The sequence below is a fragment of the Rutilus rutilus genome (genome assembly GCF_951802725.1).
Source record: "Rutilus rutilus genome assembly, chromosome: 20".
Classification (NCBI taxonomy): Eukaryota; Metazoa; Chordata; class Actinopteri; order Cypriniformes; family Leuciscidae; genus Rutilus; species Rutilus rutilus.
In genome coordinates, this window is record NC_140225.1 from 9,414,725 (window position 1) to 9,428,534 (window position 13,810).

Genomic DNA, 13,810 nt, shown 5'->3' on the forward strand with positions numbered 1-13,810 from the left:
AAGGTTCTGTGGGTGTTAAAGGTTATTCATGGAGCCATTGATGCCATTAAAGAACCTTTATTTTTAAGAAAAGTATTTCTCGGCAAACATTCCACATAAGACCTGTAAGTCACACCATGATGGAAGTTTCTTTTTTACATTCATATTAAGAGAATAGAATTTTATTCATTTTGAAACAAAATCCAAGGCCAAATGATTTACATGTAAAGGCAATATTTTTATATATATATATATATATATATATATATATATATATATATATATATATATATATATATATATATATCAGTTTTTTTTTTCTAAAGTGCTTTTACACATTAGTGTGTGCATAATAAAGAAACAAATAAACAGATAGCTAGGTTATATTAAATGTGGACTGAAATGGGGGGGGGGGGGATGGGGGTAAATGACTATACACTTTTACTTAGGCTACTTTAATTTTAACTAATCCATTGACAGTATACATAAAGGGATGAAGACAAACACTCTACTAACATCAAAACCAACTGCCACCACTAGATGGCCTTGTGTACACGCACTCTCCTCATACATGACGTTTAAACGGATATTACGTACACGGAAAACCTTGTGTTTTCTGTCATGTGATGATCGCACATAAACAAGAGAAGAACTTTTTATAAAACTGGCTTGAATTGAAGGTAATACTATTATATTTTGCGTCTTACGCCTTTAATATATGTTTCCTCCATTTATAATTACTAAATTTAGAAATGTTAGTGTTTAGTTTGAAATAGCTGTCGACAATGAAATGCCCACAAGATACTGTCAAAATTTCGTGTTACTTCCACGTCGTCCTTTAATCTTTTTCTTTTTGCTACAGGGTGCAGCAGGGGAGCTACATAGTCAATCTAATGAATATGGCAGATGTGAGTATGTTTGTAATGCATTTGCTGAAACAACTTTTCTTAGAAATGTCATAATGCGTTTGATTTAATTGTTACAGAATCTGAGGAGTTATTTGTATAAACAACTGCCAAGGTAAACGGATTTATCTTAGATTTTAGACAAGTTTTGTACTTCATTATGCATTGTGAGTTGTAATGAATGATTACTTTTCTCTGCCATCATCAGTGTTGAAGGACTCCATGCAATAGTGGTGACAGATAGAGATGGAGTCCCTGTAATCAAAGGTAACAGCCTCAGCTCTGAGTTTCATGTCTGTTTGAGTGTCTGCTGAAGCTCCACCTGAGATTTTACTTGTTTTCTCCTTTAGTTGCCAATGACAATGCCCCTGACTATGCACTGCGGCCAGCGTTCCTGTCCACCTTTGCCTTGGCAACTGACCAGGGCAGCAAGCTCGGCTTGTCCAAAAACAAGAGCATCATTTGTTACTATAACACATACCAGGTACTTTATATTAAAACACACACTCACGACTTGCTCCTTATGGACATTTTCACAGACTGTAATGACGTGCTTCCACAGTTACCAACATTGCACATCTAGAAACCTTTTTCATATTAAAATGGGAATACAAAAAATATATATTTGTTGTCATTTAGAAGTTTACTCAACTAACTACTTCCTTGTTATGTATTTCCTTGGCAGATTGTACAGTTCAACCGATTACCCTTAGTGATAAGTTTCATCGCAAGTAGTAATGCCAACACAGGTGTGTCTCTCCAATAAGACAAAAGCCACAGAGCCTATTTGGTTGTATGCTCATGACAATAACAGTTCAATGATTAACTTCCCTGATTTCTTTCTTTTATATTTAGGTTTGATCTTCAGTCTTGAGAAGGAGCTAGTCCCTCTGATTGAAGAACTAAGACAGGTGGTGGAAGTAGCTTAGTTGCTATTCATCTCAGTACCTACAGGAATCAGACATTTGGACAAGAGAGTCACGATCGCCCATCCAGTCTGATGCCTTGATGTTCTAGCTCACACACACACACACACACATATGTACATATATAATGTTGGCTGGTCTTGATGCTGTATGTCTTTTATGAATGTAACCTGCTCCTTTTTGTCTCCTCCTAATTAATAAATTTGTCTAAAGCTTTGGTTTACAAAAATAAATGTTATTTATTGACATGATACATTTTTACAGAAGGGGCTTCTCCATAGGAAAATGGGTACAAGTATGGGTTCACACATTGTCAGTTCACACATCACATTAGAAGTAGCATTTATGAAGAGAAATTATAATTTTATACCTTTTATTTTGGTCTATAGAGTGCTGAAGGGATTATGCATTTTTGTAGACCAAAAACCTGAGTTCTGTGATGAACACAAGCGTAAGATATGTTTGTTTTATTCATTGACATAAAATATATCAGTAATACCCTCTTGTGAATTTTTTTTTTTTAAGCTTTTACTAGTCTTGAAAAAAGCAGTTGCAAATAAATGGTTCAGTGGGACAACAGATTGTTGAGGACATTAAACATCATGAATTCAGAGTAGTATATGCGCACATCCAAACATCACATCAGCAGGTGCTCGATCAAAAGAAAACAGCTGAAATGCAAAAGAACTGGCGCACTGCTATTTCTGTTCCCAAAGAAGTTTAATAAATTGCAACGTTTTCGACCACAAACGACGGTCTCGCACTGAATAGGAAAACTCATCTATTCACTAGTTTGCTTTCATAGCCTCGTTACATTTTAAATCGTGGACGAACTCAAACTTAGTGATGGTGACGTTGAATTTGTAGTTAAGATATAGGCTACTTTTAGCTTTTCACTTCTGGCGATTGTCTTTAGGCTTCAAAATTCATAACATTTTTACTTGTGAAGATGTACAAAATGTGCAAGAACTTCTGTTGGTAATAGATCTTGTTTTCTGCAGTAATCCAAGAGTCAATGTAAAATCCAACTGGGTTTTTGTGGAGGGAATAAGGGTGATGCTAACTTCCAGGTTGGAATTCTGTAAAAAAAGTATCATACATCCAAAGGTCTTTCAATGCACAAACTTAATTATATTTTACATGTTTACTTCTTCATAGTCACAGCCATGCATATAAGGGGGTATTGTACGTATGTTTGGGAGCAGACACACCGTTTAAAGGAACATTCAGCAAGAATAGCTTGGCTTGGAGAAGAATAAGAAAATCTGAAAGTTCCACACAGAAAAAAAAACTTCCTACAGTCAATTATAAAACAAACATTGGTAATGCACCGCCTCCAGACTCTTTTTAAAGCATGATAGCATGGTGCCTTGGGACTTCACTTGACCTAGATGGAAAATCTTGCATGTGTGATTCAGTGGCCAGATTATATCTTCATGCGATATCTACCATAATGCCAAATCAGATGAAGTTAATGAACATAAAACTGCACACAGCTCACAATGCTCCAGTGCTACTTCTCCATGTTGAACATCATCGACCTTTCTTTACCTGTGACTGGAAATGTAGGGTAGTCATCATTAGAGATAAGGACAACAAAAAGACAAATACATCTAAGATTAGACTGGTGCAGAGGGTCAGATAGATTAATTTCCACTGGAACAAAGAAATAATTGACTATACTGTTAAACCATTACGTACATTGATTATTCATAGTGACTGTTCTTTCATGGTTAACATTTTAGCTTCTGCTTACCAGTTTCCATCGTAGTATCTTAATCCATTCGTCTGCCTCAGCACCGGATTTTGCACACAAATAAAACGTCCTCTCGGGGAACACCAGACTATAGGAAAGAGATAGAGAAAAATGAAAGTAGAAGAATATTAATAAAGAGTTGCATAGTGAAGTAAAAGTCTGAAATTGAGAAAAAAAATTCCATACATCGGAAAATATGTGGGCAGGAGGAAGTCCATGTATAGGAGTGTCTGACTGCACTTCCTCATTACTGAGCTTCACTTACATGTAGGAAAATATTATATGCAAAAGATAATGAATGCACAATTTTAGGATTTTGATATGAAATTGTAATTACCTTTTTTTAACCTATCATTATATCATAGTCTGTACACAGACAATGTGAGTTTTGACATGTAGATTCGCTCTAATGCTGATTTAGTGAGCACAGGAACTGTGTAATGCTGCAGATATATAGCTCATTTTCAGTTGTCAAAAATAGCCAGTAATTTTATGGTTGGCCAATTTGCAGAAGTTTCAGATGTAAAAACAAACAGGACATCTAGTCAATAGAAAAAGTCTTATTTTTTCTTCAGAAACTTTGCTTTTGTAAGAAAATGAACAGTCTACCATTAGCATCAACATTATTTTATCAAGCCTTTATTTTTATAGCGCTTTATACAATAGATTGCTTCAAAGCAGCTTCACAATAATAAACAGGAAGTAACAGAATTATGATGCATACTTTATCAAATAAGTGATTCAAATTCTGCTGTAAAGCAGATGTAACAAGGTAATAATGATATTATTCAGCTCAGTTCAGTTCAATAACTGGGTAAAGATCATTCATTAATTGTAGCCGCCCTCGTCACGTAAATTCATGGTTGTGCACCATTCAGACTTGAACTGAGAAAGCCTTTTAAATTACAAATCCTGAATTAGAATGAATGCAGCAAACAGGATGTAGAACTGTAATTACTTTTTTCTGTATTTAAATTTAAGGAAGTAAATTCAAACTTCAATAAATCAAACATATATACATCCCTTTTATAATGTCTGAAAGAGTTCCATTTTCAGAATATGTCACCAAATGGTATAAAATGATATATTCTCTACTAAACAAAAGGGAAGCCTATATTTTCAGAATTTTGCCTATCACTGACACCCAAAAGAGGAAGAAAAGGAATTCAGATAGTGCAGTCATATCATAAATTTCTCACCAGAAGCAGTTGACCCTCTCCTGACTGTAATCAAACTGTACAGCAGAGCACTCCGTCAGATTCAGGGTTCGTATCGGATTTACAAACTGAGGGAACAGTTTTTGAGAGATAAATAATCAACTTGAATGGTTATCTAATTCTAAATCTTATTGTACAAAATACATGGACCTACCATTTTGTCCTTGAAATATTTCAGTTCATATCTATTCAGTGTGAACCATCTCTGTTTCCAGTTCTGCCCAGAAAATAAATAAAGAGGAATCCCATCAGCCAACAGAACTAGGTCTAGGTTAACTCTAGAACCAATTTAACCAGTTCACAATTTACCTTATTAGTTTTACTGTAAACATTGGTTTACATTTTTTATATTAATCTATATATATAGTAAATTGTGTAACCATACCTTGATAAGAAATCCTTGTTTAACCAGATAACCTTCTTTTGTGCCAAGCTGTTAACAACATGAAAAGACTTTCAATGATTCAGGAGCACAGACAATACTACCAAGACAGATAAATTCCACTCACTGCATGTATGTATTGATTTTTAACCCAATCCTAAGTGCTAACCGCCATTTAACTCTTTTAAAGTGCCCCTATTATGCTATTTTAAAGGATTCTAATTTTGTTTTGGATGTCTCCTACAATAGGTTTACATGCATCCAAGGTAAAAAAAACACTTTAATTTTCTGATAATATACATTGCAGCATCACCTCTTTTCTCACAGTGCCTGAAACGGTTCTATAAAGGATTCAGTCTCTCTAAACCCCGCTTTTCTGAGAGTGTAATCTGCTCTGATTGGTCCAATTTTCCATTCTGAATTTCAGCTCCGAAGGCTTCCCTTAGCACTTGTAAACACAGTGACACGAACAGTAAAGATGCCGTCAGTTTTACCGTATCAATTCCAGCCCGGGTCCTCATCCTTTGGTAGTGCAAGTGTAACGGAGGCCAGCTAGTGAGAGCTGTGCGGGTAAACCTCACTCTCCTGATCTCAAGAGGCACACAAGCGAATGACTCTAGAGACTGTGGTCTTTAACGTCCTTGTTTGCATCCGTGCCTTTACATTCCATAACTGTTTATTTCACACCTAAAAAAATTACTCGGGGTCACTACTGTGCAGACTCGAGACTCAAGATGTCAGCGCCATATTGGGACACTGGCGGCTTCACTTATACAATGGAAGAGAGTGAAGGTGCGTCGTCCATCTTTTTTTACAGTCTATGGTCCCGCTCGGAGCGGGGCGAGTAGGACCGGATGGGGCTACGTTGGTGCTGTGACCCAGATGGGAGTGAGGTTTAGGAGGCTGAGTGTAACGGAGGCCAGCTAGTGAGAGCTGTGCTGGTAAACCTCACTCTCCTGATCTCAAGAGGCACACAAGCGAATGACTCTAGAGACTGTGGTCTTTAACGTCCTTGTTTGCATCCGTGCCTCCCATGCCGGAGACACTGGTTCGAGTCCCACTCAAAGCGGGGCGAGTAGGAGTGGAGGGCTTGCATTGGTGCCGTGACCCGGATGGGAGTGAGGTTTAGGGGAAGGAGTGTAACAGAGGCCAGCTAGTGAGAGCTGTGCGGCTAAACCTCACTCCCCTGGCCGCAAGAGGCGCACTAGCAAATTACATTTGAGACTGCTGTCTTTAGCGTCCTAGTTAGCGTGCCATCCTCCCATGCCAGAGATGCCGGTTCAAATGCCGCGAGTAGGACTGGAGTGCTTACATTGGTGCCGTGACCCAGATGGGAGTGAGGTTTAGGGGGCTGCGTGTAACGGAGGCCAGACAGTTCGTTCTTTAAATAAGTTTGGTTTTAGTTAGTTATTTGATGCTATGAAAACAGGGATGTGACGTCATTATTGACAGCTGAGTTTGACAGCTTCTCTAAATGAAGTAGTCACTGAGGCGCCAACAGACTTTTTTCAGGATCTTCGGGGGAAGATTGGAGCTTAAACCTTTATTTTTTTACATTCCATAACTGTTTATTTCACACCTAAAAAATGACTCGGGGTCACTACTGTGCAGACTCGAGACTCAAGATGTCAGCGCCATATTGGGACACTGGCGGCTTCACTTATACAATGGAAGAGAGTGAAGGTGCGTCGTCCATCTTTTTTTACAGTCTATGGTCCTGCTCGGAGCGGGGCGAGTAGGACCGGATGGGGCTACGTTGGTGCCGTGACCCAGATGGGAGTGAGGTTTAGGAGGCTGAGTGTAACGGAGGCCAGCTAGTGAGAGCTGTGCAGGTAAACTTCACTCCCTTGATCTCAAGAGGCGCAGTAGAGACTGAGGTGTTTAGCATCCTTGTTAGCGCGTCCGCCTCCCATGCCGGAGATGCCGGTTCGAGTCCTGCTCGGAGTGGGGTGAGTAGGACCAAAGGGATTACACATACAAAGTGGATTTGCTTCTCAACATGTCAACCAAACACTTCCGGGCCTCAGCAACAACTACAGTGTTTGAGGGCAGGTCAAAGTAAGGATACACATTTGTTACAAACCTACGTAGGTTCGAGCAGGAAGTAAAGCTAGAATTACTGACGATGACAGTTCAGAATCGGTTCATTCTTTTGGGAGACAGTAACTCCATATATCATGCACTTTAATCTTTGAAACTTTGCAGAACTTTTACATTCACAAACAATTATATAACACTACATGAAAGGTAACATCCAAAAAAGCATAATTGGGGGCACTTTAGATGCAATACATGTGTGCATGTGTGTCTGTATAATGTAATTTTGACTTACTGCTGGAACATTAGGCACCGGGTCATTTTCATGCCGGCCTGTCTGCATGGCCGTATGCACACACACAGTCTCATAAATAGATGGCTCTTCCACCTGCCGTGGGTACGGGAACCGTAGCACTATCAGGTTTCCTTGGTTACAAGAGTGAAACAGGAAACAGGGTGACTGTGCCGCAGAAGTGCTGAAAAGTTTGTGAACTGTAAATTAAATGCAAACAGCTAACCTGTCTCGCTGCCTAGCAGAGGCTGATTGGCAAAGTGACTGCAAAAATCCTGAAGGGAAGGGAATTCATTGAAGCCAAAGGAATATCTGCCAAACTGCCGCCGGACATGAAAGTGTTTCACTGAATCCTTTGCTCTAAAGAAGTGTTGATGGAAAAGAGAGTGAGTAAATGCTGCCATACTGTGACTGAATTCTCAATATTACTTGATTTTAACTTATATCACACCTAGTCAACACTGAAATAGGCTGAATATTATTTCTACAAAGTCACACACTATGAAAAGTCAATTAACCTCAGAATTAAACGCATTTATACATATCAGTCTGTCACAGTGATGTGAGCAGGGTACTCCCACATTGTGTGAATCAGTTTTTTATTTATATATTCAAATGGGAGTAAGCACCTTTATTTTGCAAGACACAAGACTACGGTGGTTCACAACTGACACTTTGAAAAAAGAAAAAGGAACTGAAAAACTTCAAGTAAACTGAATACCCACAGAAAATAAGAGAAATGGAAAAATAAGGGAGTAGTAAAAAGTCATGTTGGGTCATCATTTGACTTTTTAAATTGTTTGAGTAATAAAAGGGCAGAGGATTGCAACTAATTTTAGAAAAGGTGAGTGTCTACTGCTGCACAGAACAAAGGTCAGATACGTTCATTTGAGGTTATATTATACTTTATTATTTAAAAGTGTAGTGTCAGTAAGATTCTTGAAGAAATTAGTACTTTTATTCAGCAAGGACGGTTCTATTTCTATTTTAAATAAATGCTGTTCTTTTGAACTTTCTATTTATCAAAGAATCCTAAAAATAAAAAAATCTAAATTATTAAGCAGCACTTACACACAATTGAGGTTCATTTTAGGTAGCTTTGTGGGTAGATTTCTCTATAAATTGCAGTCAGTGCACACAAGGAAAATATCCAACTTGTATGTCGACTGCAAATACTTCTGAACTTTTGTACCAAATGGATATTTCTTACCGGACAGACAAAGCAAAGCAGTCAAGACCCTTGTTGCTGTTTCGTAGTAAAAAATTCCCATCTACCCCATTCGAAAGGAGAAGGGCTTCAGCTGCATGCCGGGACAAATCATAATGATACCAGCTACAGAGAGAAACAAATTGGGGCACTTAAACACAAAGCCATGTTGTATGGTGATGTCAAATATCAACTGTCAACATCCACTGACATATTTGCTATTGTTTCAGATGTGCTGGTTCTGAAATTTTTGCATAAAAATATCAAAATTTAGGGACGGGACGATTTATCATCACTGTATTACAGTGAGAATCTAATGAGCAATTAGATTAAATTACAATTAGCAATTAAATTATAGTTAAATGTAAAACATCTGCATGGATTACTGTAATTAGAATTGGGGTGAATGTGCTTACTGGTGGTCATAAATATTACTAATAATGAATAAAAAATAAATAAACTTAATGGTCCTAAAATAGGGGTTAAATATAAAACTGACATGTTGGGCTTGTTGAAAAAAAAGAAAAGAAAAAAGCCTTTGATTAATCATGTGAAATTTAACTGTATAGGCTACAATGAATAAAATCTTTTACATTTGTTTTGCTTAACAAGAAAAAAACACTTCATAAAAATAGGTTAAATTATATAACAGACAGTCAATGAGGGAACAGGTTTCTGTAACCCTTTCATTCACTAAAGAACTAAAATTGGAGAAGTATTTCCTCGTGCATTCGCTAACGCAGCTGACCTCGACAACAAACAGTTGTACAAATCAAATAAACAACTAACAATAGTTTGCTCGTTATATACTTGTTTTATTGCTCTTCCCTTTTTTATTTTTTACTCTCACATTTGAGCATAACACGAAAAACTGTGAAACTTTCACAGAAACAAGTTTAGCTCAAGAACCATAAAAGGATCTGAGGATCAAATACGTGTACAACCGTCATTAAGGGGAGTTAAAATAACGGAGAGCATGTAACTGCGCATAACTGAGCTCAGTCGTGTAACTGTTACACTGCTTGTAGAGTATTGTTATTTCATGAGTGGTGTAACTTATGCGTTTAGAAAGGTCCAAGTAGATTTTATAAAACAGAGAGTTGTTTGAGCTCACCTAACTGACTCCAGCTCGTCGAGTTCTTCCCCGCTGCTCCGTGTTGAACTGACACTCATGGTCTGATGATGATCTGGTGTGACTGGAGCAGAATTTCAGTGTAGTCGCTGTCAGTCAGTCAGTCAGTCATTCAGACTCAGTCATTTACTAAATAATCTCAGATCAGCTCGAAGTAACAGTTTCTCACATAGAGCTGCTCTTGCACTAGAACCGAAAGCTACAGGCAGGGAAGTCAAGTAGATCCGCCCACCAATTAAATCAATGTCAAAATTTATAGAACCATGTGCTTATGTGCAATTGTTCTCTATTCGACCAGTAGCCACATTTCAACCATGTAGACGCGAGTGACGAGGCAACTTAACTAGCGACAAAACTCACTCGACAATTAATATAATTAGGTAGGGTGAATGCAGGTAAAGTGGGCCGTTTACGCTTTATTGTACTGTGATCAGTGGGTTACACATTCAGAGCACGACACTTGTCTTTAATGAAAGAGACACTATTTCAATTAAATTATGAAATAGTTTTGGTTGATGCAATATGACACTGGTGGGTGTGCCCAGCCCACAACTCAAATGAGAACACCTTGATGGTTAAAAGTAGAAAACCCTCTGATATAAGATTTTATTCTCGAAATGATAAGGTCGCACTTGTTCACTAGTTGTAAACAAATATTATTGTGACAGTTCCTGTTTTGTTGGTTTTTTAGTTTTCTTGTAAGGTGTTTAAATATTGGTGGCCTACTTTGGTTAAATGTGTAAATCAAATTCATGAAATAAATTGACAATCATTGATTATTTTATAGTTGAAATGTATAATCTACTCTTTATTTTTTATTTTTTTAGAAAACATTGGTTAAACAGAAGCTCTAGTTTTTTTTAATTTATTTTTTACTCATTTAAAATTAATAAGATTATGAATAATATGTAAGGATTGTTCAATTCAATTTGATGGAAATCTTGAAAAAAGGCTTAAATATTTTCTGAGTGCAGGAGAACAAAAAAATCTTTCTTTTTCGATAAACTGATAAGAAGGATATTTTAACAAACCACAGTACTTCTACTTCTCATTATTTCTGCTATCTGATTTCATTTTTAAAGATAGCCTATGTTTTGTCTTGTCATGAGGTGTCTGTCCTATTCGATAAGAAACGTTTCACTTTATGTGGCCATTACTGTGGCATTGAGTCAGTACTGTGGAAATCAGTCACGTCATCACTTGAAAGACTTATTCATGACCCAGATAGCACACGTACATCACGGAGACGTCTATTTGATGTGCGCGTTTACATCTGGAAGACGTATTTTTTTTTAGTGTTTGCTCATCTGCAATACGTCTATAGGACGTTTCCTGTCAGATGTCAAATAGACGTTTAGAAAATGTCTTTAAGATGTAATGATTTAGAATGCATGTTAAACTGACATCTTAAAGATGTCTATCAGATGTTAGTAAACAGCAGATGGTTTCCAATGAAGTGACCTTTAACAGACATCTTGCAGACGTACGTGTGCTATCGAGTGAATCAAAGCAATGAGTCCACAAAAATGGTTAGGAAAACATTCTAAATATAAAAAAATGCACTTATAGCAGTTATAAATGCAAGTTTTTTCAAATGTATTTATTTATTTGCAGTGTAAAGGTGGTTAGATGCAATAAAGAAGACACAGTCACAATTAAGAATGCAAATAAATTTTAGAAATTTTGCAATTCTGTCTAACATTACAATGCGGTCATTCCAGCAGTTATAGATTATACACTGCTCAAAAAAATTAAAGGAACACTTTGAAAACACATCAGATCTCAATGGGGAAAAATATCATGCTGGATATATATACTAATATGGACTGGGTAATGTGTTATGAACGAAAGGATGCCACATCGTTTGATGGAAATGAAAATGATCAACCTACGGAGGATTGAATTCAAAAACACCCCGGAAATCTAAGTGAAAAAATGATATAGCAGGCTTGTCAGTTTTGCTGAAATTTCATTGCAGCAACTCAAAATGGTACTCAGTAGTTTGTATGGCCCCCACGTGCTTGTATGCATGCCTGACAACGTCGGGGCATGCTCCTAATGAGACGACGGATGGTGTCCTGGGGTATTTCCTCCCAGATCTGGACCAGCGCATCACTGAGCTCCTGGACAGTCTGAGGTGCAACCAGGTGATGTCAGATAGACTGAAACACAATGTCCCAGAGGTGTTCTATTGGATGTAGGTCAGGTGAGCGTGGTGGCCCTCAATGGTATCATTCCTTCATCCTCCAGGAACTGCCTGCATGCTCTCGCCACATGAGGCCGGGCATTGTTGTGCACCAGGAGGAACCCAGGACCCACTGCACCAGCAGAGGGTCTGACAATGGATCCAAGGATTTCATCCCGATACCTAATGGCAGTCAGGGTGCCATTGTCTAGCCTGCAGAGGTCTGTGCGTCCCTCCATGGATATGCCTCCCCAGACCATCACTGACCCACCACCAAACCGGTCATGCTGAACGATGTTACAGGCAGCATAACATTCTCCACGGCTTCTCCAGACCCTTTCCTGTCTGTCACGTGCTCAGGGTGAACCTGCTCTCATTTGTGAAAACCACAGGGCACCAGTGGCAGACCTGCCAATTCTGGTGTTCAATGGGAAATGCCAATCGAGCTCCCTGGTGCTGGGCAGTGAGCACAGGGCCCACTCGAGGACGCCGGGCCCTCAGACCACCCTCATGAAGTCTGTTTCTGATTGTTTGGTCAGAGACATTCACACCAGTGGCCTGCTGGAGGTCATTTTGTAGGGCTCTGGCAGTGCTCATCATGTTCCTCCTCGCACAAAGGAGCAGATACCGGTCCTGCTGATGGGTTAAGGACCTTCTACGGCCCTGTCCAGCTCTCCTAGAGTAGCTGTCTATCTTCCTGGAATCTCCTCCATGCTCTTGAGACTGTGCTGGGAGACACAGCAAACCTTCTGGCAATGGCATGTATTGATGAGCCATCCTGAAGGAGCTGGACTACCTGCGCAACCTCTGTAGGGTCCAGGTATCGCCTCATGCTACCAGTAGTGACACTGACCCTAGCCAAATGCAAAACTGGTGAAAAACAGTCCGAAAAGATGAGTAGGGAAAAAATGTCAGTGGCCTCCACCTGTAAAACCATTCCTGTTTTGGGGGTTGTCTCACTGTTGCCCATCTAGTGCACCTGCTGTTAATTTCATTAACACTAAAGCAGCTGAAACTGATTACCAACCCCCTGTTACTTAACTGACCAGATCAATATCCCAGGAGTTTAACTGACTTGATGCTATTCTCTAAAGTGTTCCCTTTATTTTTTTGAGCAGTGTAGTTTGAAGACATTATAACAATGTAATTTGTTTTGGATAAGAGTGAATCATACAATTATGTTTCAGTGATTAAACTGAGGTCACAAAAACAGTAGGCTATGTTTGGTCTGAAGTAAAAAGGAGTGAAAAATCACGGAGCAAAGACGCCAAAGAGGACACTGACACCGACAAGCAAGACAGAGCAGGTTACTTTGGTATGAAACAAAGTCCCAGCTTTCAAATTCTGTCAATTTTATTACGAAATTCAAACAATAAATTGTGTTTCATTGAGAAAAATGAACATGTAGCTACTGTACCTGATATTTATCCAAACGAATCGATATTGAATCAAGATCGGAATCGAAACACAAGCTTATTAATTGAAATCGTGAAATTTGTGTCAAGCACTGAAAAACAGTAGGCCTACCAGTTATTGTACCATGTAAACATTGTAAATGACACTAAACCTAATGAAATTGTTTAGTTACCAAATGTTTTGACAATCACAATACACTTATATTGTGTATAATATACTTATACTTACTCTGTGTATTTTTTTTTTTTCACTGCAAGCTAAATTTAAAAGTTGGCATCCCTATTTTAAAGCCAATTCTTATCTCTCAAAACAAGTACTTTACAATAACACCTAGGCTATCGGTTGTGAGTATGTTCATATTCATGCACTAGTCGAG

At 38.4% G+C, this 13,810-nt stretch overlaps 2 protein-coding genes across 3 annotated transcripts; one reads left to right on the forward strand and one right to left on the reverse strand.

The window, feature by feature from the left end:
- The first annotated feature begins 533 nt into the window (after positions 1-533).
- lamtor3 (late endosomal/lysosomal adaptor, MAPK and MTOR activator 3) lies at positions 534-2,036 on the forward strand. Its single transcript, XM_084390565.1, has 7 exons — positions 534-659; positions 842-887; positions 965-999; positions 1,093-1,151; positions 1,235-1,368; positions 1,570-1,633; positions 1,740-2,036. Exons 2-7 carry the CDS (start codon positions 873-875, stop codon positions 1,811-1,813), a joined length of 381 nt encoding a protein of 126 aa, XP_084246691.1. The 5' UTR covers positions 534-659; positions 842-872; the 3' UTR covers positions 1,814-2,036.
- On the reverse strand, positions 2,034-10,061 carry dapp1 (dual adaptor of phosphotyrosine and 3-phosphoinositides). Of its 2 annotated transcripts, XM_084390564.1 has the most exons (10): positions 9,816-10,023; positions 8,705-8,827; positions 7,721-7,854; positions 7,498-7,628; positions 5,169-5,216; positions 4,938-5,000; positions 4,766-4,851; positions 3,567-3,654; positions 3,312-3,367; positions 2,034-2,889 (listed from the first exon to the last, which is right to left on the reverse strand). In XM_084390564.1, exons 1-9 carry the CDS (start codon positions 9,872-9,874, stop codon positions 3,344-3,346), a joined length of 756 nt encoding a protein of 251 aa, XP_084246690.1. In that variant the 5' UTR covers positions 9,875-10,023; the 3' UTR covers positions 2,034-2,889; positions 3,312-3,343. The 2 variants fall into 2 exon arrangements, with proteins under 2 accessions (XP_084246690.1, XP_084246689.1); XM_084390563.1 differs by having other exon boundaries at positions 2,366-3,367; positions 9,816-10,061.
- Between the last annotated feature and the right edge of the window lie 3,749 nt (positions 10,062-13,810).

Coding starts and splice junctions, on each gene's coding strand:
- lamtor3 (XM_084390565.1), top strand. Junction 1,152..1,234: donor TGGAGTCCCTGTAATCAAAG/GTAACAGCCTCA, acceptor TTTCTCCTTTAG/TTGCCAATGACAATGCCCCT. Junction 1,634..1,739: donor AAGTAGTAATGCCAACACAG/GTGTGTCTCTCC, acceptor TTTTATATTTAG/GTTTGATCTTCAGTCTTGAG.
- dapp1 (XM_084390564.1), bottom strand. CDS start 9,874: ATGAGTGTCAGTTCAACACGGAGCAGCGGGGAAGAACTCGACGAGCTG. Junction 8,828..9,815: donor GACGAGCTGGAGTCAGTTAG/GTGAGCTCAAAC, acceptor TTCTCTCTGTAG/CTGGTATCATTATGATTTGT. Junction 5,001..5,168: donor AACAAGGATTTCTTATCAAG/GTATGGTTACAC, acceptor TTTTCTGGGCAG/AACTGGAAACAGAGATGGTT.